Source organism: Terrapene carolina, unplaced genomic scaffold (assembly GCF_002925995.2).
Source record: "Terrapene carolina triunguis isolate 2854851 unplaced genomic scaffold, T_m_triunguis-2.0 Scaffold66, whole genome shotgun sequence".
Taxonomy (NCBI): domain Eukaryota; kingdom Metazoa; phylum Chordata; order Testudines; family Emydidae; genus Terrapene; species Terrapene triunguis.
Genome location: NW_020664417.1, coordinates 21,671,707 through 21,694,281, shown reverse-complemented (window position 1 = coordinate 21,694,281; position 22,575 = coordinate 21,671,707). Strand labels below are relative to the sequence as shown.

The 22,575-nt window shown below is 37.1% G+C and overlaps 1 protein-coding gene across 1 annotated transcript in view; it reads left to right on the top strand.

Moving 5' to 3' along the window:
- Positions 1 to 22,575, top strand: part of LRBA (LPS responsive beige-like anchor protein) — a 558,096-nt gene that overhangs the window by 164,225 nt on the left and 371,296 nt on the right. The window contains exon 35 of the mRNA XM_024207579.3: positions 15,721 to 15,785. Coding sequence (XP_024063347.2) covers positions 15,721 to 15,785 — 65 coding nt within the window. The remainder of the gene's footprint in view (positions 1 to 15,720; positions 15,786 to 22,575) is intronic.

Here is a 22,575-nt window from a genome sequence, read left to right as displayed (position 1 = left end):
GGGGGCAGGGCGCCAGGGGGGAGGGCGGCGAGCCCCGGCGGGGGCTCCGCTCTCCCCCCGGCGGCCAGAGCGCTGGGGGCAGGGCGACGAGCCCCGGCGGGGGCTCGGCACTCCCCCCGGCGGCCAGAGCGCCGGGGGCAGGGCGGCGAGCCCCGGCGGGGGCTCGGCTCTCCCCCGGCGGCCAGAGCGCAGGGCTCGCCGCTCTCCCCCTGGCGGGCGGGGGGAGGGGGGCCAGAGCGCCGGGGGGAGGGCGGCGAGCCCGGCTGTGGCCCCACTCTCCCCGGCGGCCGGAGTACCGCGCCGCCCCCCTCCAGGTGCCGCCCCAAGCACCAGCTTGGTTGCCTGGTGCCTGGAGCCGGCCCTGGCTAGAGTCATAAAATGGAGAGGGGGCTGAGGTAGTGGGGTGTCGCGTACCCCATCCCCATAACCTTTAGAGCACCTGGCCAGGGACCTAGCTTCAAATCCTCCTATTCCATAATGGGGGAGTCTAATCTGGGTCTCTCACATCCCAGTTGAATGCCCAAACCACTGAGCTAAAGATTATAAAAGGGACAAGATGCTACCAGCACCAGCCATTCTGTGAATGGTGCATACATCTGCTTGTGAATGTAGGCCAAAAATTTTATGGGGACTGAAATTATTTGTCGAATTCTTGTCAAATTCACAAACAAATTCATATCAACCAAAATTGCATTTTTTCAGTGAATAAACTATTTGAAAAATTTCACCCATTTCTGTCACCTCAAAACTACATTACTGTAATGCATTCTAAGAACACTTGGAAACCAAAGCTAGTGTAAAATGTGTTTTGTCTGCTTTTTGGATGGAGTTTCACTTCTGAATTGGTTTCTTTCTGGTTCTCTCAATGTTTTGGCCCAGTTATCTGAAAAACCACCTGTCTCATGGTGCAATACTTCTGCAGTTGGGCTCAGTGGAGATGCTTGAAATAGAGTTGCCCCCCAGTTGAAATGAAGGGGTTTCAGTCAGGGCATTTTCCATGGAGGGCCCTCAGCTGTAGAACAGTCAGGCTCTCTCTCACTTTGGTCTGATAAGAGCCAGGATCTGTTCACTTTCTAGTCAATCTCTTTTTCAGGCACTTGTGGAGTGAGTGGTTTGAGGAAAATATGGAGTTGTTTACTATCAGTGTGGACATCAAAGAATGCACTTAAAACATTGTAGTTTTTCAACATTTTAGCTCTCTTATTATTCAACTCTGTTTAGCGTATAAAGGCATATAGGCACCTAATATGGATGGACATAACTTGTAGCACATGCATTGGATGTGCAGTCACCTTTTCAGCAGAAATTTAGCAAACACAGTTTTGACTTTCTATTTAGAGCCCATGGCATTTGGTCAGAAATCAATGAAGGCATATAGTTTAACCCTTGCTATTACATCACCTGTGGAAATAGGTTAAAATGTGTGGAGATTCATCTGCCAATACTTCATGAATAGTAATTGCCTAGTTCTTGACTTAGTGATACATTGAGTCTGTGGCAGTAATATTATGCCTGGTAGTGACCGCTGCAGTGAAAGCTGAATGAATGTTTTCATTCTACCATTCTGTTTGTAGTTGATTATATCTTTCCATAACTATTATCTGTGGGGTGAAATTTTCCAGGCTTACTCTCTCCCCCAATGGGGAATGTATACAAATTAAAGTTTTAAGATGAACAAAAACTGTGTTTGAATATGAAAATGAAGGAAAAATATTTGTAATATTTTTCATACTTTTGTTGCTTAAATGACTTGGGGTAGAAAGTTTAAATTTGACAAGGAAATAGTCCTCAGTGAGGAGAGAACTGGCTTACTAATGAAAACTTGTTGAAATTTGACTTAGTTATGACATACCAAAAATCACGCTGTGCATTTTGCATTGAGGTGGTGGTTGGGTGATTGTGCTCAGCTAAGGAAGGCCACTCTGGGTACAGTTACAAACTGAAAAAATAGAGGAGGTACGCAGGGGAAGAGGCATAGTTCTGTGCTTTATTTGCGATCTCTTTTTCAAAGGTAAAAGCCATACAGCTTCTAATATTAACAGTAAAGAGCCTCTCTCTAAAATGTGCAGGAGAAGGGGCTCAGTCATGATGTTCTGATAAGGTGAGTAGTGGGATAGGACATTTCAGATTTTAAACAAATCGTTCCACAATGGAACTTTTTTCTTCATTCAGTAACTTATGAAACTACTTTTAAAAATTCTATAAGAATGCCATGTTAATGAAAAATCTACCATAAGTTACATTTAAGCATTCAGTCTTTAATGCATTTGCATTTCTCCAACTATAGCCCTGTATGTGTATTTGACATATCTATTAGTGTCGTATATATGAAATGTACTTACTAAACCATTCTTGTGCAGCATGGGACAGAATGACTATGATGGTAATGAGGAAAACTTGCTGGCACACACAGGTCACCTTAGTTAATTTTGTGGTCTGCTTACATGAATTGTACATTAGGAAAACTGCTGCTGGCTGAAAAGTAATTAACGGCACAGTTTTATTAAAAAAACCTATTACAAGGAGATACGTTTTTAGATATAATTGTATTTTATTTTTCAGATCATACATGATTATGTAGTTAAACTGTATCAAAAATGAATAAAATGGAGATACATGTGTAACTGTAGCAAATGCAATTTTAACCAGCATGCACAGTAATGCCAGAAGTGCTCCATTTTTGTTTTGGAATTAGTTTTTATATTTGGAGCTTTGTTTCTGCAAAAGAGACTATATGCTTTAAGAATTGAATAGTGCTTTTGAAATACGGATTATATGCCTAGAATGTCTCAAGTACAGTACCTCCCCGCCCCCCCCCCCAAATCCCCTGCTTGAAATAATTTGTCATAGAAATTAGAGATGGATAAGACTTTTGAGGTCATTTTACCAAAGCACACTTGTTCCCTACAATACATTTTCAAGTGAACATAGTGATTATGATTTGAGTTTTTGTTTAGTTATGATTCTTATTAAATACAGTTTACTTATTTCAGTTTTAGGCTATCTAGGTATGATAGGTTCATTTAAGAGAGAAGAAAGTTGTTAAGTGAAAATCACATGCATAGATTCAGAAAAAGCTTGTTTAGGTTTTGACTTACTTTAAAATGTCGATTCAACTTGAAATTATAGCCCATAAAATGTAAAATTGTGCTGCTCTGTACATATATGATTCATGAATCGATATACATTTATATGTTTAAGGAGGAGAGTAGACTCTTTTTTATATAAATGAGAAGCTTGGGGAAAAACAGCCTAATTTGAAATGAAAGTACATTGCTGCACATGTTCAGAACTAGAGGATCATAATTTAGCTATAGAAGCAAGACTTCTCTGAAGTAAAAGGCATCCTGTTGCTCCACCAGCACACTAGGACTTAAAAAAACACCACCATTTAAGGTGAATTTTGTGCAGTGAGAGCACACCCTGTGGCTTGGCAGTCTAGTCAGAAGGATGATATCATGCTGGCTTTCTAACTAGAACTTTGAACAATATTCTCATGGGTGGTAAATGTAAAACAAAGTAATATCAACTGGCACTTAATTCTGTGAGCTCCCTGCTGATTGGGCTATGCAGTGAAATGGAACTCTTCCTGAGAGGAAGTCAGCCTATAAGTGTGGAGACCTCTGAAAATAAAGTGTGCTTTAATTTGACACCCTGCTGTTTTACAGCTAGTCTGTTAAATTTGAAACTATGGAGAGAGAGGCTAGTGAAGGGACAAGTCCAAGATTATGAAAAGTCCAGAGTATAGAAACACTTGTCTCTGGTTTTACACTGATTAAAAGAACTATTTTGCTTACATGTTATCTGACCACATTCATTCTTGATGTTTTCAATACAGTTGTTAAAAAAAAAAAAAAAAATTCAAGATTGGATGGAAAATGGTCTCCGGCCTGAATGTTATGCTAGAGGAAGAAAGTGGTTAAACCAGACTTAATGTTTAACCCTTGGTCATGTCACTCAAACCTTCTGTGCCTCAGTTTTCATGTCTGTGAAATAGGGATAACATCTAACCCACTCAAGGAATGTTTGTGAGGTTAATTAATTAATCTTCATAAAATGCTTTGAGATCCTTCATGAAAGCAGCATAATCTTATAATTCACAAATGGTGTTGCCACAAGTAGGAAACTGGGGTGCATCTCTGCCACATATCAGATCCCCACTGTTCATAAAAATGATCCAAAATTAGGGAGGGGGAAATCAGTTTTACTTCCTCCAGAGCCCTTTGTTTTTATGTAGGGAATTGCTTATATTCATCTCCTCATATGTAAGGGAAATTTTTGTTTTCTTAAACTTTGTACCAGATAAGTCTAGGAGAGGCTTGCTTGCTAGTGCAGCCCAGCATGATTATTTATCGTGTTTATTGTGGTAGTGTGTAGATGCTAACCGAGAATGGGTCTCTATTGTGCTAGGCACTGTACAAACATGGAATAAGAAACAGTTGTATGGAAGAGCTTAGTATAAATAGACAAGACAGACAAAGGATAGGGGAAAGGAATAGAACACACAGGCAGAATCAGCAGTGTGATGATGGCAAATCTCATGTTAGTTGTACAACTTTTTTTTGTTTGTGTTTAAATTCTTTTATTGCAGTTTTGTAGATTGAAAGACAAAAGAAAGGGAGAGGGCTGGAGACCATGAGGGTAGTGATCCAGGGAAGGGTTGCATACCGGTGTGTCCTAAAGAGCTATTCATTCAAATATATGGGTAGTACTGATACCTGGTGACAGATATGAATGTGTTCCAGCCAGTCTTGTGCATGTTTTTTTTTTTTTAATGAATTTGTTTATAAGGATTTATATTAAAACAAAAATTTGAGGGGTGGGGAAGGGGTAATAATAGGGAAGAACTTTTATGATTTTTAAGCTATTTACCAGGGACTGTCTTGAATGCTGCCTTACTTAGTTAAACCTTATTTAACATTGGGCAGGACAATTGCTGCTGCTCTGTTGTCTCTGGAAGTTGTTCTGGGCGATATCAGTCTGTCACCATCAATGCAGCTGTACAGCTATAAGTGTGTTATGGTTTGCCAAGCCTTGTAATTAACAATCTGCCATTTGCAAGGCAGACTGGACTAATTTTACAAAATCTCAAGAATTAAAATGGGTTGCCCAGCAAATGAACACTGAGATCAACAAGTAGTAATTGTCTTAACACAATTTAGCCAGCCCTGGATTTGCTTCCCTTCCTAAAAAAATAAAATTTGTGCATTTACTATGTTTCACCCACAACTTCTTTATGTAGAACCTTTTCTTTTTTCTTTCCTGGGTTGTTCACTCAACCTGTCCTTTTTCCTCATTGGTTTTCCTAACTACTTTTCCTTCCCTAATTTTTTCCCTTAATTATGTTGCACCTTTATCTCCTGTAGAACTGTTTGACACCCGGAGTCCTGCACTGATATTGAGGATTACAGCTAGGTTTAGCTAATAGCCTAGCTATTCTTCTTCTCATGCTCCTGCCTCCTCAGCATTAACAATAGCTGGTGAAGAAAGAACCTGGGGAGGAACCTCTGCAGTAGGGAAGCTTTGCTGCTAGTTGAACTCAATCCTGACCCCTGATGACATTGCCTGAGGAGTCATGGCAACAGCTAGCTAGAGAGAAAGGGAGACCAGGTAGCTTGCCCACTGCCTCTTCCCTCACAGGCAATGGATCTAAAACCAGTGATCCATGGATTCAGTTTTATCCAAATCTATAGTCTGTCGCTGACTCTGGATGGCAGAGGGATTAGTATTTAGCACAGAACAGTCTGTCACTTCTTAATGTGGTCTTGTTTTTATGGATGTAATGATACTTTTTAAGTAATGATTTAGAGTATTGTATATAAATTAAACTACAAACACCTTTTGTATAAATATTCCACCTTTTAAAATCAGGTTTTAAAATAGCTGTAATATAGAGGATTTTATCAGGGAGTTCTGGTGACACAGACCTGGAGCTATAGTGATTGTCACCAGACCCTGCTGAATGAGCAGTAACCTTATATTACATGGTTGCCTTTTTTGGTAATTTTATATGAATGTTCTGGTGGTAAGAGTTAATTAATTTTCTATTCCAAGATCTCTGCTTAGAAATATTGTGCACTACCACAGATTACATTGGCTCAACCTATTGTAAGATCTTGTGGAGGTATGAAATTAATGTCACCACTGTGTGTGTGTGTGTGTGTGTGTGTGTGTGTGTACATATTTAATGTAGTAAGTGTCTGTCAGGACAAATTTGTGCAGAGCAAGGAAAAAGTCAATTACCTGTTACTCTTTAAAATTCTCATTGTATAACTGATGAGTATTGTTTTGCAGGATGTAATTGTACTTAGTATTTTACTGAATAATCTAGTACTTCAGTAAGCAGGTTAACACAATTTTAAATGCATGAAGTTTGTTTTCAGAATCTATAAAAGCTTGTGAGTTGAACTCTAATTTTAGGTATTGAAATTAAATTCTCATTATAAGGTAATCTTAGGCACATAACATAATGCCAGTTTATAGGAAGCACTGTTCACAATGGAATACCCCAAATGGTTAAACAGCAGGGGAGTCTTCTGCTTTTAGTTAAAAACTCCTTATTGTATGGCTTATTTACTACTTGTTTAATTCTTAATGTAGTGTGCTGTGGAATTGAGCATGCAAAAGTCAGCAGAAAGAGTTCTGTTTTCTGTGTCTAAGGCTATTACTTGCTGTACAATAATAAAGGCACTATTTTATTGGGTTAGTTGTAATTAACTTCAGCACTAGGCATTGATATAAATCATTCTTAATCTGTTTTCTTTACATTTTCATTCTCTTTAACTGGTTTAACATAGTTGCTTTCTGTCGTCTTTTTACATAAGGACTAGGGTTGTAATTGCTTTTTTGAATTAGGCTGTCAGAAGCTAATGTGCATGTTGATCCAGGAATTGATTAAGGAACACTAATGAATTTCATATAACACTTTTAAAAGATTTGTTACTGTGTAATAAATATTCTGTAGTAGTGATCTGTTTTTACCTTCTTAGAATTCAATACATACAGTGTTATCAGGGTATATAACTGGCAAAATATTTCAGTATACGAAACATTGATTCCATAGCATGATTAAAATGTTAAAAAATACCTTTCTAATGCAAATAAAATATATATACTTGTCAAAAACGCACAGAAAGGGAGATGGGACAAGGATAGCTGCTTTCTTAAGATAAACTGTGTTCCAACACTTCCACAAGTGTTTCATTGTGGTGTTAACATTTTTTTCCTCCTCTTTTCTCTGTCCTTTGCTCAGTGTTAATTTGATACTTATTGGGCCAAATACATTTTTTAAAACTGATGTGTTGTTGTTTTTTTGGATACATCCTTGACATTTCCAACTACTCATATTGCTATTGGTTTAAAAACATCAGCAGAATTGAAAAGAATGTTAGTCAAGTCAGTTCTCAGTACCTTAATTTTTTTTCCAGTTCTTGCATTTTTCAGGAGATTATGTACACACACAGACACAATAAATATCTTTGGATGTCATTATTTCAAATGTACTTAATAGAATCAACTTAATTTCATACCAAATCCAAATATTTTAAAAATTCTGATTTCATCTATATGTTTTAAACAATTTTTTACCCAGTGATATATTCACTTTTCTGCCACCTTATTAAAATTGCTTAATACAAAAGCTTTAGTTGTACACTACCACTAGCTGCTTTGCTTTTTGTGTAAAAAAAAAAAAAAAAAAAAAGGTATTTTTAATGGAATGCAAGCAATAAATACTTTTTATTGTATCTGAGTGCATTTGATAGTTTTAAAGTCTTATAAAAATAATTAGCTATTTTATATAGTTCTAATGGCAGCCCTGCAAGTTTCCCCTGGAGCAGTCTCTAATGAACAGGCCTTGCTTTTTCCAGTTGGGCTTTCAGATTCCCTAAAGACTTGACTTCAGACCTTGGAGGGCAACAGCTGCCATTTCTCTTGATGACTGGAGTTGCCAAACAGACGGACTATGTACTAATAGGACACATTTTTAGAGCCTCAGTACGTGGACCCTTGATAGAGGCTTAATGATGATCATCTGTTGAGAGCTTGTAGCTGGGTAGGGTTAGAGCAACTTTTATCACCCTTGTTGAAATCAAATCCTCTTTACTGATTAGTGAGAGAACTTGACTTGGGTAGATTGACGCTAAGTTAAGGCTGTCATAACGGGGCCATTGTTTAGTATGGAATGATATCATAATGAGTAAATCTTTAAATTAAAAAAAAACTATTGACATTTTTTGGTCAAATTTCTTTTAATAATTCACCAACTTTCTACATGCTTGGAACAGCAGTAAATATTTTTTGCAAGGTATTTTGTGTTGTGTAATTGTCAAAATTCAGATCTATTTCTGTGTTTAATTCCTTTTTTGTTAGTTTGTCAATGCTAGATTTTTTTCTTATTATCATATGCAGGTCTATGCATGATCTACACAAAGTGAGTGAATCTGAAGATTTATTTCTTCAGTACTTTTGTTTTGAAAGACATCACATGCTTTTGTAGCTTTGCAGTTCTTTTATAGTGCTTAACATCTGCTTACACCAATACATACATTTACTTTTAGTGTGGAAATTCTAAATAGGGTTTGCCTCTTCAGCTTTATTTGACTTAAAACAGGATGAAATCCTGATCCCAACTCCCAATGACTTCAATGAGGCCAGGATTTCACCCTTGGTGGAGTTGCAGCAACATGTGCCAAACAATTTACTATACTTGGATTCTACATAGATTTGTCTAGGTTGACAATTGTTCAGTTTACTGTATAGTTTTCTCTTCTACGCTATGAAGAATCAGCTAAGATAGTCTGCTACTTTTCACTCTATGTTCTTTATTGCTGAGTTTACCAAAGCTTGTAGTAGATGTAGTGCTGAGAGAGTGCTGACATCAAGTGCAAACACTGTTGAAAAGTTCTTGATAGTTTACTTTAGGCACTTAAAGATTACTATATCTCTCCATGAGCAAGTTTTTTGTGCAGATTTGACCTTTAGTCTAGTGTATAATATGTGTCCTAGCCATATGTTAACACATTTTCTCACCCTGTTCCTTTCCTGGCTCATTCACATTTGTCAGGGTTGAAGTCATCCTTCTCACTTTTTTCATTATTGAAATAAATGATTAAAACTTCCCATAACTTATATAGCAAAGGATGAAGTATCTACTGATTTGCCACCTTTTTTCCCTCACTTCTGGATTTAAATTTCAAACACACTGGAAAATGCTTTAAAAATACAAATATGTAGCAGTGGAGATATTTATATAACTTCTTAAAAAAAACTGATGGTGGGAGGGGGGGATTATCCAAAAGCAATTGGTAGTGCATTTTTCAAATTTAAAATAAATCAGTATATAATAGTATTTATGGATATCTGGCTGAAGATATACACATTTGCTTAGTAATGAAATTGTTTAATTAGATATACAGAATTTTGATACAATTAATAGTATAACATACAAATGTTGGGCTTCTTATTTGAAATATACTTGGAATAACTGCTTCCTGAAAGTGTGAAGATGAAAATTGTGGCTATATACAAATGTTCTTTGTCCCCGTTTCAAGTAATATTTAATATTTTTTTAACCTGTTTCATCACTGTCATAAAGGAGAGTCCTTGGACTTTGTCAGTGATGAAGTTACCAGATTAAAGAGGGGTCTGTGTATAATACACACACACACACACACACACACACACACACACGTTAAGTGTATTCTTAATATTGACTGAAAAGTGAGGGATGGCAGCATCTCATCTGCGTAAATTTTCCCATATATAAGTATGAAATTGAATCAAAACTTCATTCACGATACTGGAGAGTCAATAAGTGTGATCATATATTTGTGCAAAAGGAAAAGCATGACATTTGTTTCAGTATTATAACCTACTCATATTTTTGTCCAGTCTGTGGCCTTTGAGGCTGTGGCCCTTGAAAGCCTGTGTTTTAAGAAAAGGTGTGCTTGATTATGGTTTGAAAATGTGTCCTAAACCATAGCCTCCATCTTTTTAGCTGAACTGTTCAAATCAGCCCCATTATTAGGAGAAGCACTCTAAGCAGTTGCTATCTCCTTTGTACTGTAAACTGCTTAGCAGCTTCCCTGTTGGCTACCTGTTGCACCAGAGAACAGAGAGGAGGAGAGTAGTTGTGCTTGCTCTATTGCCAGTCTGCTGAAGCCCCAGGGAAAGCAGAATGGAGCTTGGCTGGCTGTATCTGAGCCTAGGGGAGCACTTAGCAAAGGATGGCTCCCCTCTCTACACAACTGCTCTGGAGCCTCAGAAAGGTGAAAGAAGAGAAGTTGAGAACCAGCAACTAGTTGTATTTCCCTGATTCTCTGCCTCAGTCCTAGTTTAGATTTCAGCAGCCTAAGGGCTGGCAAAGGTCCTCTAGGGACCACACAACAGCTGGGGATAACCTCAGGGCACTGCAATGCAGCTACTTCCACCTCACCCTTGCCATGTGCACTACATCATGAGCTGCAGAGAAGGCAGTGTAGGACATAGCAGAACCAGCTCTGTCTGCTAAAGGGCACCCCATGCCACACGTATCCCCATGCCACGGGCTTATGGGTTCTTTTACTGCCTGAGTAGCAAAAGGGAGCAGAGAATCTGCTTTTGAGTATTGACCATTTAAAAAAATATTTCGGCCATCAGGCCAAAAACGTTGGATACCACTAGTCTGAGGCATTTTTCTGAATTCTCCTTTTTCTTAGATAGACACCCTTTTATTGTCCCTACTGAAAGTACGGAAATATAAGTGTTAAAGAGCATTCATCTCCTTTACAATGGTATTGATGCTGTCAAATGGCTACTGGTGTACCTTTGAAATAAAAGGTTTGTACAGATGTTTAAAGGCATCTCCTGTTCACCAAGTGGGAGCTTTGGTGGGATTGGCAAAGGGAACGGACCCCATGATGCGGGAGGGTCCCAGAGCTCGGGCTCCTGAGGCTGAATGTTTACATTTCAATTAGACAGCCCTGTAGCCCAAGCCCAAGTCAGCTGGCACAGGCCTGCTGTGGCTAATTGCAGTGTACACATACCCATAGACTAGAGGCCAGCATATGGTACCCACAGAGCCAAGAAGTTTTTGGCCGGGACCTGATGTGCTATGCAGGGTGGAGTTGTTAATTTCAATGTCTTGTACAAATTGGGGCCTTTTATTTGAAGCACTGAACTCTTCAGCAAAGAAATGGTGGTACAGGGGGATTCTGACAATTACTTCCACCAATAACTTGAATTGGTGAGGTTGGAAGAGAAGCTAGGATAGCCTGCTTTTAGGCCTTGTCTAAACAGGATAATTTTTGTAAGCATGAGCAAACACATTTAAAAACCTTTGTGTTGGCAGGACAACTTGTATTTTAACAAGTTAGTTGGTCAAGGCTAACACTAGGCTCAACCCATATGTGCTTCTTGTGTTATATGATAGAGTTCAGGAGAAGCACGCTTTCTGACGTAAACATCTCTGCAATTTTTGGTATAACTAGTGGGAAGGGCACCAAAACGTTTTCTTTCTTACGCTCTTCTCTGGATAGGATTCATGAGCATGATATGACAGCTAGAATCGGATTCGGAAAAGAGGGTGTGAAAGAAAGTGTTTTGGTGCCCTTCCCATTAGCTGTACCAAAAATTGCAGTGATTTTATATAATATATAAAAAAATTTGATTGTCATTGGGTCACTTATTCTTAGTTACATGTTTGTGGCTTCAATAAATCTGCTTTTTCATGTAGTATATGGTACTATCAATATGTGTTTTATTATTAGATTGGTCATATTCTAAGTACCTGATTAAATCATGAGATGAAAATATGAAGTTAGCCACCTTTTAGTTAGTGACACATTTAATTTGAGCCGAATAATAAATTGGCGAAGAAATCATAAATTTATTACTCCATTTAATTCTGTATGAGAACTTATTTTGCAAGTTTATTTACATCAACTGAGAGGTACAGAGTGGTACTCTTAAATTTGCAAGCCCTTCTGTCTATATTGCATGAGTTACTCATTTATCTGTCTTGCTATTAAATACTCTGAATTTTGATTTATGAATTTGCCCTTTTTTATTAAAATGGAAAGTTTCATAATGTCATAGACATTAAAATTAAATTCCAATTGTGTAAGTGTACTTTAGTAATGTTATTTTTAAAGTTACTGAAATGTTCTGTTTTCCCTTGTCTTCCTCTTTTTTTATTTGTTTCTGCTTCTAAGATTCCCTCCCTCCCCCCTGATACTTTCCAGGGTTATTTTAACCAAGTTGTTACAAGAACTTTTTAATCAATTTGTGCATTGTTTGCTCACAAACACTATGGATGAAACAGGGCCAGGATTTCACCCTATACTTTTGTTCTTCGTTTTGAAGAATAGTACTAAGAAGAATGTGCTGTGAATAAACTCAGTCTTGACCCTTAAACAGTATTTTAGTGAGAACAAAATAATTCAAAGAGCAGTACACCTTTATGTGCTTCTGCTGTGCTGTCAAGATTACTTGTCTCTGCACTGCTAGTTTTGAATTAATTTTAGGTATACGTTTTAAAAGATTATTAGTGTAAATGCAACTTGCTGCTTATCTAACAGCTGATGTTATTCACTTTGTGAGAGAAATAGTTCCCCTACTGTAATGTTGCTGCCGGAGGTGTACCAGTATCTATATCCTTAATGAAATTGACATTGTTTGGAGAAGTCATAAAACAGCATTTCAAGAAAAGCGATAGTATTTAAAAAACTACAGTGCATTTAGATCACTTTTAGTATACTTATCAAAAGTGCTTACATATCCCATTAAGAGGCTGGTGAAATATTAATTATAAAGTAAGAAATTCCCTCATTAGTCAGAGCATTTGAATAAAATGTAATTTCAGACCCATGGGCTCTTGCCAATGCTTATTAATATTTTCATTGGAGCCAATGCTTATGATGGTGTTCAATGCTTCTCTTCTTTTCTGCTTCACTGTACATTGTACACTGACCAAGAGCATTAGAAGTAGCTTATGTCTGCTAGAGAGTAAACATTTATAGCCATAGGAAATGATAGTCAATTAAGTACAGCTTAGAACAAGTATGAAATTATTGACTTTGTTGATCTCTTCTTGTAGTCCTTCCTTTTCAAAGTGCTTAAATGTGTTGTGTAGTTATTTAGTTGCATTAGTGGTTGAGTTTGAGCCTTTTAACATGGTTTTTCATCAGTACCTTTGGGAGATGAATAACTAAGATCTTGGTATAACAATGCAGGATGCATAGTGAGTATAATTGTTGTAGAGGGTGTATATGCTGTGGTGAAATATTGAATTGATCATGAAAGACGATGACCATTAAGCTTCTCTTTCAACTATTAAAGCTCGCTTTAGGGCGTGTTCAGCTGTGGTTTATGAAATTGTTTAGACTAACGCCTCCTTTGATAATTGTTTCTGATGTGGAGAAAAATGCTGAAAGATACAATGATAAATGCACTTTCTCTTCACTTTTGGCAACTTTCATCTTCACCAATTAAGTTTTAAAGCATTGCAGTGCTATTCAAGAAGAAAGCCATTATTAGCACGAAGAAACAGATGGACAATGTCATAAACAGAAAAGTAATTCTTTAATTTGCTTTTCCTTCTGTAAAGTTTCTGGAGAACCCTATATACTACATTATCTTTGTTAGACAATGTTAAATATTTACAGCTTGATTTCAGATGAAAGAAGCTTTTGTGTATTAATTCATTATGGTGGGGGGTTTGTTGATAATATTAACAGCACCCAAAAGTGTGCTAGGTGTTTCCTAATAAAGAGGAGTAATACTTAGCTCAAGATGCTTACAAACTATTTTAAAACAATGCAGTGAGGGTAATAAGATACTAGGGAGGCCTAGGGGAAGTAGGACAGGAGCAACATCAGCAGGAATTACATGAAAACAATGAAAGCTAGTGCAAACAATGATAGCAAGGTGGAGCAAAAAAAAAAAAAAAAATCTAATACAGTGAGTAAGTAGAGGATTTAATTGGTAAGATTATAACTAAAATAGCTTGATAATGGATGTAAGGTACTGAGCTATAATAGTAAAAATTCATTGCACTTCATGAGAAATAATATATGCTAATCCCACTCTTTTCACTGAAGATCGCTTTATCCTTGAGCTCTTCAAAACTGTAGTATGTTAATACAATTTACAAAAGTATGTAAGAGCACCTAAGATCTCAAGGAATCAGAACTATGAGAGTTCAGATTTCCCATGTCTTCCCTTTCTTTGATAGCTTGAATTTTAAAAAATCTTGAATTTTGTCTTGCTTGGGATTGGAGGCACAAAGAAACAATACTGTGCTATTGATTTTGTTGTGTGATCTAATCTTTGTGCTAATGATTGTGAGAGAGAATTTAAAATTATACGTGCCGTTTTAATAAATGAAACGGAGAAGGAATGTGACTTTTTCACCTGACTCAAGATCAGAAAAAAAAGTCCTATGCTTTGAAATATTCCATTGCTTTCAAGAAACTTTTGTATTTTCACATTTTCTGTCTATCATGGGAGTGCTGATGAGATTAAAAGGACAATGGTGACAGTGCTGAAGTGAGTGATGAGTGTGATTTTTTTTTTTTTTAAGAACATTGTGGACATAAAAATCTAACCAGACAAAACTGCAAAAAATCATGGAAGTTAGATATGGAAAAAAACACATGAGGTCTGGCCATCCCACTGCCATTGAAGAATTGTTCCTTTATAGGGCATTGTCAAGAAAGGGGCTTAAGTTATTGCAGGGGAGATGAACTCTTTTGAGCTCCATGAACAGGAGCACGAATTAGCAAATGAGTTACTGGGCTGTGGGACTTTCATAGGAAAACAATGCATTGGGAGGTGTGCTATTACACGATAGGGCCCCATTAAACATAATGTGAATATATAGTGTATGTAACATTCCTGCCACTGCTGCTATTTAGGCTACGTCTACACTACAGCTTGCTTTGGCATAATTTTTGTCACTTGGGGGGGGTGAATAAATCACCCCCCTGAATGACATAAGTTATGCTGACATAAGCACTGGTGTGCACAGCGCTATGTTGATGGGAGAGCTTCTCCCGACTACATAGCTTCTGTCAATTTTGGGGGCTGGAGTAGCTAAGCCAATGGGAGAGCTCTCTCCAGTCGGCTTAAAGTGGCTACATTAGAGAGCTTACAGCGCCGTGGTAATTTCTCTAGTGTAGCCGTGCCCTTAGAAAAATGTTAATGTGTACAAAAATCTGGAAAGATAGCAGGTCTCCATGATCTAATATTTGATAACATGAAAATATAGGACTGATTTTGGAAGAGAGGGAGTGGTGTTATACCTTTGTGAGAAGATGGCATCAGTGTTGCCAGTATATAACCAATATGTATGTAAAGTAATCCTTTGGACAATAAGGAAAATCATACTATATTTGAAATAATATGGCTTAAAAATGAAACTGAAAGAAATGTAACCAACACATGGGCTACATTACTGAGATTCATTGAAGCAGAGACTAGTACATCAGTGAACTAGAGGAATTAGGAGACCTGTTTGAAATTAGATTGTGACATCACATGATGTTAAATAGGAGGATAAACTGGAGTGAAAAGAAATATGTAATCTGTTTTTTTCAGGGATCTCTTAGCTTACTTTGACTTGATGACATGGCTTTCTCCTCAAATAATTATAGTCGGATAATTCTGCTTAGAATATGTAAGTTGTTGTTTTACCTATATTTATAAAACTAAGTGCTTCCGCTTCTTTCTTTTACTTTTCAGGAGTGGCAGAACTCAATACAGAAGAATGCAGGCCTAGCATTTATTGAACTTGTCAACGAAGGAAGGTAACTTCTGTGTTTTATGTCACAGTATTTGATGGCTCCCTGATCATAGCTTTCAGCACATTGTGAGGTTTGAGACTTTTGATCTGCAAATACTAGTATTTTTCTCTGGTTTATGATGCAAATCAGTAGTTCAGTTCTCCTTTGAATCAATCATTTTGAGTTTTACAAACATAACTTTGCATTCCTTAATGCTCTTGATAGTTATAATATTAAAATATGGCACTTTACAGAATCTTAAGTTTCTTCCTATAGTTTTTTAATAAGGATTCTATCTCATCAGTGTCTTATGGATTTTCTTTCTTCCTCTTTCTGTGGACTCATATCACTGATACTATAATTTTTATTAGCTAATCTTTTGTGTATGGGGCGTGGGGAAGTTGTAACTGAGAATTGTAACACTAACTTTTGTTTAATTTATTTAGTGCTTAGTCCTTTTATAACCCAAGTAGGACAGAAGTGCATAATATAATGTATTACTTTAAATATATATACAAAATCCTCTTAATATTACCGATGATGTTTAATGCTCAATCAATATCTATATAATATTGCTGAGATTTATGGAAAATGACAGAGCAGTTGACAGGGGCATGATCTTTGACTTGCAGTGGCACTCATCAGAATTATCAATATTTCCTTCATTAGAAATTGATTGTTAAAGCAGGCCAAAAGCAATATTTACTTTTTGCTAAAAAGCTTTAGCTAGTTAACTGTGGAACAATGTGACAAAGGCAATTTTTTATTTAAATAAAAAAGATTCCTGTTACTTGGTAACTAAAGAGAATGAGAATCAGTCATAGTAGAAAATGAACTTTGCAGTAGCAGGGCAGATACTGAGATGCAATGAAACAAACTGAATGAAAAACAGCTGAAAAAATTGTCTTTTAGTATGTCATATGAAATTTATCAGATGTGTCAAACCTAATACAATAGAAAGTAATCCTTCAACTTCTTAGGAGTAGGGGAAATGGCTATTTAAGATGTTTCTTTTAAAATTTATAGAGATTCTCAAGATGTGCAAAAGTAATGACTGTCGTAATGAATGAGTTTACTTGGGTTTATGTCAAGAGAAACACCATTCTGAGGTGGATAGGAACACACTACTAGTCTTGATCCCAAGGGCCAAAGAAAAGTAACAAGGGTGTTCAGTTACAGTAGTAAGATCTAGCCTGTAGTTGTTTCTTATTATGCAGCTCTGACCTGCCTTGACCTGATTTATAGAGTGCCTACTATAAATATGGCCCTTGTTTAATGTTTTATTAGTATAGATAACATCTAGATCCTTCACGCCTGTAAGCAACAAGGTAAGGTTCATCTGGGCAGGATGGGTGTCATTAACAAATCAATTACTAAGGCTGTGCACTCAGGAGCATTTACCTAGTAGATAGTCACCTCATCTAAATCAGGTTTTCAGAAGCTATTCTTGCTGTAAAGGTGTTAATTAGACCATTTTCTTTTTAAAAACTATAAAACCATGTAAACAGATGGACCCTCCCTCCACTCTACCCTCCCAAGTACATTCCCTTAATAATTTATGGCTTAGACTTGGCAAAACAGTCATGTCACACTCAGGGACAAATGATTCTTTGAAGACCAGTAAGTGTGTTTTTGTTTAGCAGAAAATATCTTATTGTCACTTTGTTCTGTGGCTGACTCAAATGACACAGACAACAAGGAGTCTGGTGGCACCGTAAAGACTAACAGATTTATTTGGGCATAAGCTTTCGTGGGTAAAAACCTCACTTCTTCAGATGCATAGAGACTGGGAATGCAACTTTCACGGAGGAGGGAAAGAAATTCCTAAAAATGTCCCCTGTATTCTCCTCTAAATGGGTCTTCCCTCAATTCCTACTTAAAGAATCCTTTAAAGTTATTGCTGAATTGGCCCTTCTTAATGCTTTGTGGCTTTTAAATTATTATTAAAATGATACTATTATAAACCATATGATTGCATTCTAGAACTCCTCTTTCCTCCCACTGCCACTTACAGACTAAATCTCCCCTCTCTAGGTAGATTATGTATTTTTCCAACAACCTTATTTTTAGCAACCTAAGAGCTTCACCTTAATAAAATAAAGGTTTAGATTCTGGACCGTGGTTGTTCAGCTAAATAGAGAAATTATGGGACCAATGATGTGACTGCCTAACTCCACAGAAGACAGTTACCTGTGCAGCTGTCCAGGTGTAGCATAATTTGAGTACTGTGTGGTCTCAGAGATATAGCTAAGGACAGAATTTGGCCAAAAGACCTTTATTACTGGTGATGGGGTGTGTTTGAGGAAAAGAATCTAGGGTGATTTTTAGATTCCTGGTTGAGTTCTAAAGGTTGGAGGTTAGTTAGGAAAACCTTCTCTTGAAAATTAAGAAAATTTGATCTTTCTCTAATTTCAAATAGTATTTTAGACTAGATATTAGACAAAAATGGTTGATCACTCAAATAATTTGAGTCAGTAAGATTTTCCCCCATAAAGATCAGCTGACAACTAGATCTGGGCAAAATATTTCAAATGAAAATTTTTTTTGCAGAAAATATGCAGATTCAGGTTGATAGAAACATTTTGTGATTTGTGGCAAATTTGCTGTGGTGTTTGTCAAAAAAAAAAAAAAAAGAAATATTTTGAAATTCTAATATTTTGTTTCAATGTTTTCTAAAGGAAATGTTTTGATTTTCAATTTGAATTTCACTTCAATTTTATTTAAAAAAATTGATAAAGATTAAATAAAACTCCTCAAATGAAACACTTTGTTTGACCTGAAACAATTTTTTAACTTCAATTTGCCCCCCCCGTCCTCCCCAAAAAGTTTGTCTTCCGAAAACTACATTAAGCAAACCCTTTAAAAAAAATTAAGGAAAAAACTAAGGATTACAAATTAAAAAAATAACTAGTTGAGGTAAATTGATTTACTCTTACAGTCCATACATTAACTTACAAACATTATTAAGGTTTTTATTCCTATGTATTAACATAACAATCTTAACTTAGATCAACAAGATGCATTGTACTTACAGATTCTCAACATATAACCCTCTGTATCTTCTTCTAAATAATATATATATATATTACCCTGACTATTCATAGACATGTTTGTTAATGTGAAAATTAAAATACGTGGGCCTGAAACTGGTTAGACAGCTACTGTGACACTGATCTATCGGAAAACAGAGTATAGCTGTAGACTGCCCAACCCTTTAATTGCTTTTCACTTGCAATGGTCTGTTGGCTCAAACGGGGAAAAAAGGGTATTAGAGACTGTGTTGCCATAGATGCAAATGCTGTGGTGGGAAAAAAAGGTAGCAAAATATAGTTAATATTGATAGTTAATGAAGAAATGGAGGATAACAGGCACACTTATGCCAGTTTTACCAGAAAAGGTTTAGGAAGAAGAAATTACGCATTCATCATATAGTATAACTAAGTCCACACTAGAACAATTTATCCAGTCTGCCACTTTTATCCCAGCCTCCAACCCCAAACTGTGGGAATTCTGATATTATGGGACCTACATCTGATTCATCCCAGTCTTTCTCTTGCAAAATCAAGACTACCGTGTTTATATGTCTCTGCTTACTATATCTTTCCATTTTAAATTGTAGGTTTGTAATATGCAATTTTTGACCTTTACAGTCAACAAGTTTGATTTTCATAGTAGTAGCTGCTTTGTTAAAAGTGTGAGCTAGAACCACAATAAACCATCAAGGCATAGACACCAAACAATATTGGAGGGGTGTTGAAATTTAAAAATTATAACTTACAGTATGTTGGAGGGAGGGATAGAAGAGAATTTGTTTGGAGCTCTGGAGACCATATAGTGAATATTTTAACACTCTCAAAAAAACCATGTGCAACACAAATGAGCATTTTACAAACTGTGGCTTTTAGTTCATTGTATTTTGTTTGTCTATGTATAGACTTAAGTTTCATCATCTTTATGTAAATTGAAAACATATGAGGTATGCTGCAAGTAAATGAAGAAATAGAAGCTTTTTGCACATGATGGAATATAAATATTTCAAAAAGTTTGAAGCTTTCATAAACCTTTTAAAAAATCCTCCTCTTTGGTAATGGGCTTGGGGATGCCAGTAACCTTTTTTAAAAAAATGTGTATAGGTCAGAGGAGTGAACTTCGGTGGAAGGGATATGCCTTTCATTCACTGGCTTCATGAAAGTGATGTCATAAAACACTTTTTTGAATGTTGGTTGAGAATTCTTAATTGTTTTTATGTAAGATGGTTATAGTAATAGCTGCTTTTTAAAAATAAACTAGAACAACATGAAGCTATTTACACCAGACAATAAGCATGTAAAGGCTTCTACTCATGTCTTATGTTCTTAAACTTTTTAAAAATCTTCTGACAATCAGGTCTTCCTTACTGGAATGTGAATTTTCTATCTTCTGTCTATTGCACAAAGTCTTCGCTTGGCTTTCACAAACTACGCTTTCGTCTAGTTTAAATAGTAGCTAATATATATATCAGACAACAAGATTTGGTTTGAAAGTCACCTATTTTTTAGCTGTTTTCTTTTTAGTTAAATGGAGAAAAATGAGGTTCTATTGTGTTCAAGGTACTGCCTTTAGGAATTCAGTGACTTGTCTTTTATTGGTGAGGGAACAGTGTGTCTGTAAAGTCTTTATTCCATTGGAATGGTTCTAAAGACTTTTTTGTAGCAGTAATTAAAACTTATATCACAGTATATAACCAGACCTCATTAAAGACATAAATAATACTTCTGACTGTAAAACTTATGCTTCTGCTCAACGAAAAGAGAATATATATATAATTAATTATAGGAATATTTGCATTAGCCTCAGATACCTCATGTTTGCTGAGCCTCTCATGTGGATTGGGTCCTTTCTTTGCTATGGCATAGTCTAGAGTATTCATAAACCTCTCCCTCTAATACCTCATCAAAAATGCCTGTCCGCACAGTTGTTGTGCATATCACCTTTAGGTCTTACATTGAATTTGGACTAAAGTTAATAATGTGTTGACCTTAAGTTGGCAATATTCTTCTAAAATCTTCCCATCTCTAACTTTTCTACTTGTGCCTAACTCTCTCTCTCTTGTTCTGCTGTTTCTCTTTTTTTGCTTTTCCTACCTTGGAAAGTACCTGAACTTGTACCTGATTATCTTTGCAATCAGCAGCAATGTGCAGAGCAAGGAAATTCCTAGCTCTGCTCCAGATGACTGGGCACCTTTCACCCTGGCTACAGAAGAATCTAAGTGCCTAACCTGCTCACTTGTGGCTTGATCTGCTCACTTGTAGCTTGATCCTGTGCTGAACAGTCTGACCTTGATCCAGCAGAGCTCTTATGCATGTGATTAATTTTGAGTTCCTGAGTAGTCCCATTGACTTGAATGGGACTTCTCACCTGCTCAAAGTTAAGCACAGGCTCAAGTGCTTTGCTGGATAGTGTGGTCAGCACCTTGCAGGGAAAAGTGCCTGTCTGGGTCCTTGAATCTGGCATAGCTGAGGGTAGAAAAGTAGGAAGCCCATAATGCCTCAGTCCCCCTCCACTTCCCATATTGGCTGAGCATCTCATGCAGTGGTTGTCAGGGCAATATCTGTCACTGAAACAAATTTAACAGTAAACTTGGAACCAAGAAAAAGAAGCACAATGGCAGCTATGGAGGTAAGCAAACTTAAAAAGAAAAATCCCCCAAGAAAGGGAAGTAATTGAACAAATAGTGTTACCAACTCTTATGATTTTATTGTTTCCCAATTTTTGCGTTGTTTTTTTTAGTCTCAACTATTGGAATCAACGTGTTACCTGAGAATCTGTTTTCATTTAAAAAAAAAAAAAAAAAGGCTAAACCTTATTGTTTCAGAGAGAAACTTGAGAACTCGTTGACATAGCTACCACCTCTTGGGGAGGTGGATTAACTACCCTGATGGGAGCCCCCCATTGGCGTGGTAGCATCTTCACTAAAGTGCTACAGAGATGCAGTCAGGGGCATGCACAGGAATTTAAATTTTCTGCTTTTGTGGGGGCACTGGTGGGGAAGGCAGAACTCCTCTGGCATGGGGTGGGGGGAGAGCTAACTCCTCTGCAGAACTCCTCCTGCTCCAGGGCTGCAGCAGGGAGAGCGCTTCCTCGCCGCAGCCCCGGGCTGAAGGAGTTCCACTCTCCCTGCTGCAGCCCCAGGGGAGAGGAGCGTTCTCGCTCTCCCTGCTATAGTGCAAGAGCAGGAGAAGTTCTGTGCCCCCCACTGGTTATTGGGGGGCCCCATGCCTCTGCTTGTCCCCCATTGTGCACGCCCCTGACTGCAGTTGAAGTCTTTCGACATGATTAGATATCCTTCTAAATGATACGCTATAGCTCAAACAGAAGTTATGGGCTTGATGCAGAAATTACTGGTTGAGGTTCTTTGGCCTGTGTTATGCAGAAGGTCAGACTAGATGATCACAATGGTCCTTCTGGTCTTAAAATTTGTTAAATATACCGACTGTGTCTAGTAAGAAAATCTATTTTCCTATTGATAAATTTACTGTTGACTTAGCTTAGCAGAAAACCTTTGCTCTCATGCAAATACTTGAACGATCTCTCTGCTGTGTGGTTACTTGGTTTAGTTTGTAAATTTTCACACTCTGAGATGAAAAAAATATTCTTCTTAGGGGGTTAAACTAATGTTAAAAGAATAAGAGTTGGTGCTTTAATAATGGTCTATTTAGCTGACACAGGTAAAGCAGTGATGTTTCTTTTGGAAAGTGGTAGGCTATTCTTGGAGCTAAATGTTGCATTCCAATAATTTTAATACCGTTACATCAAATGGAAAAGAAAAATTAAA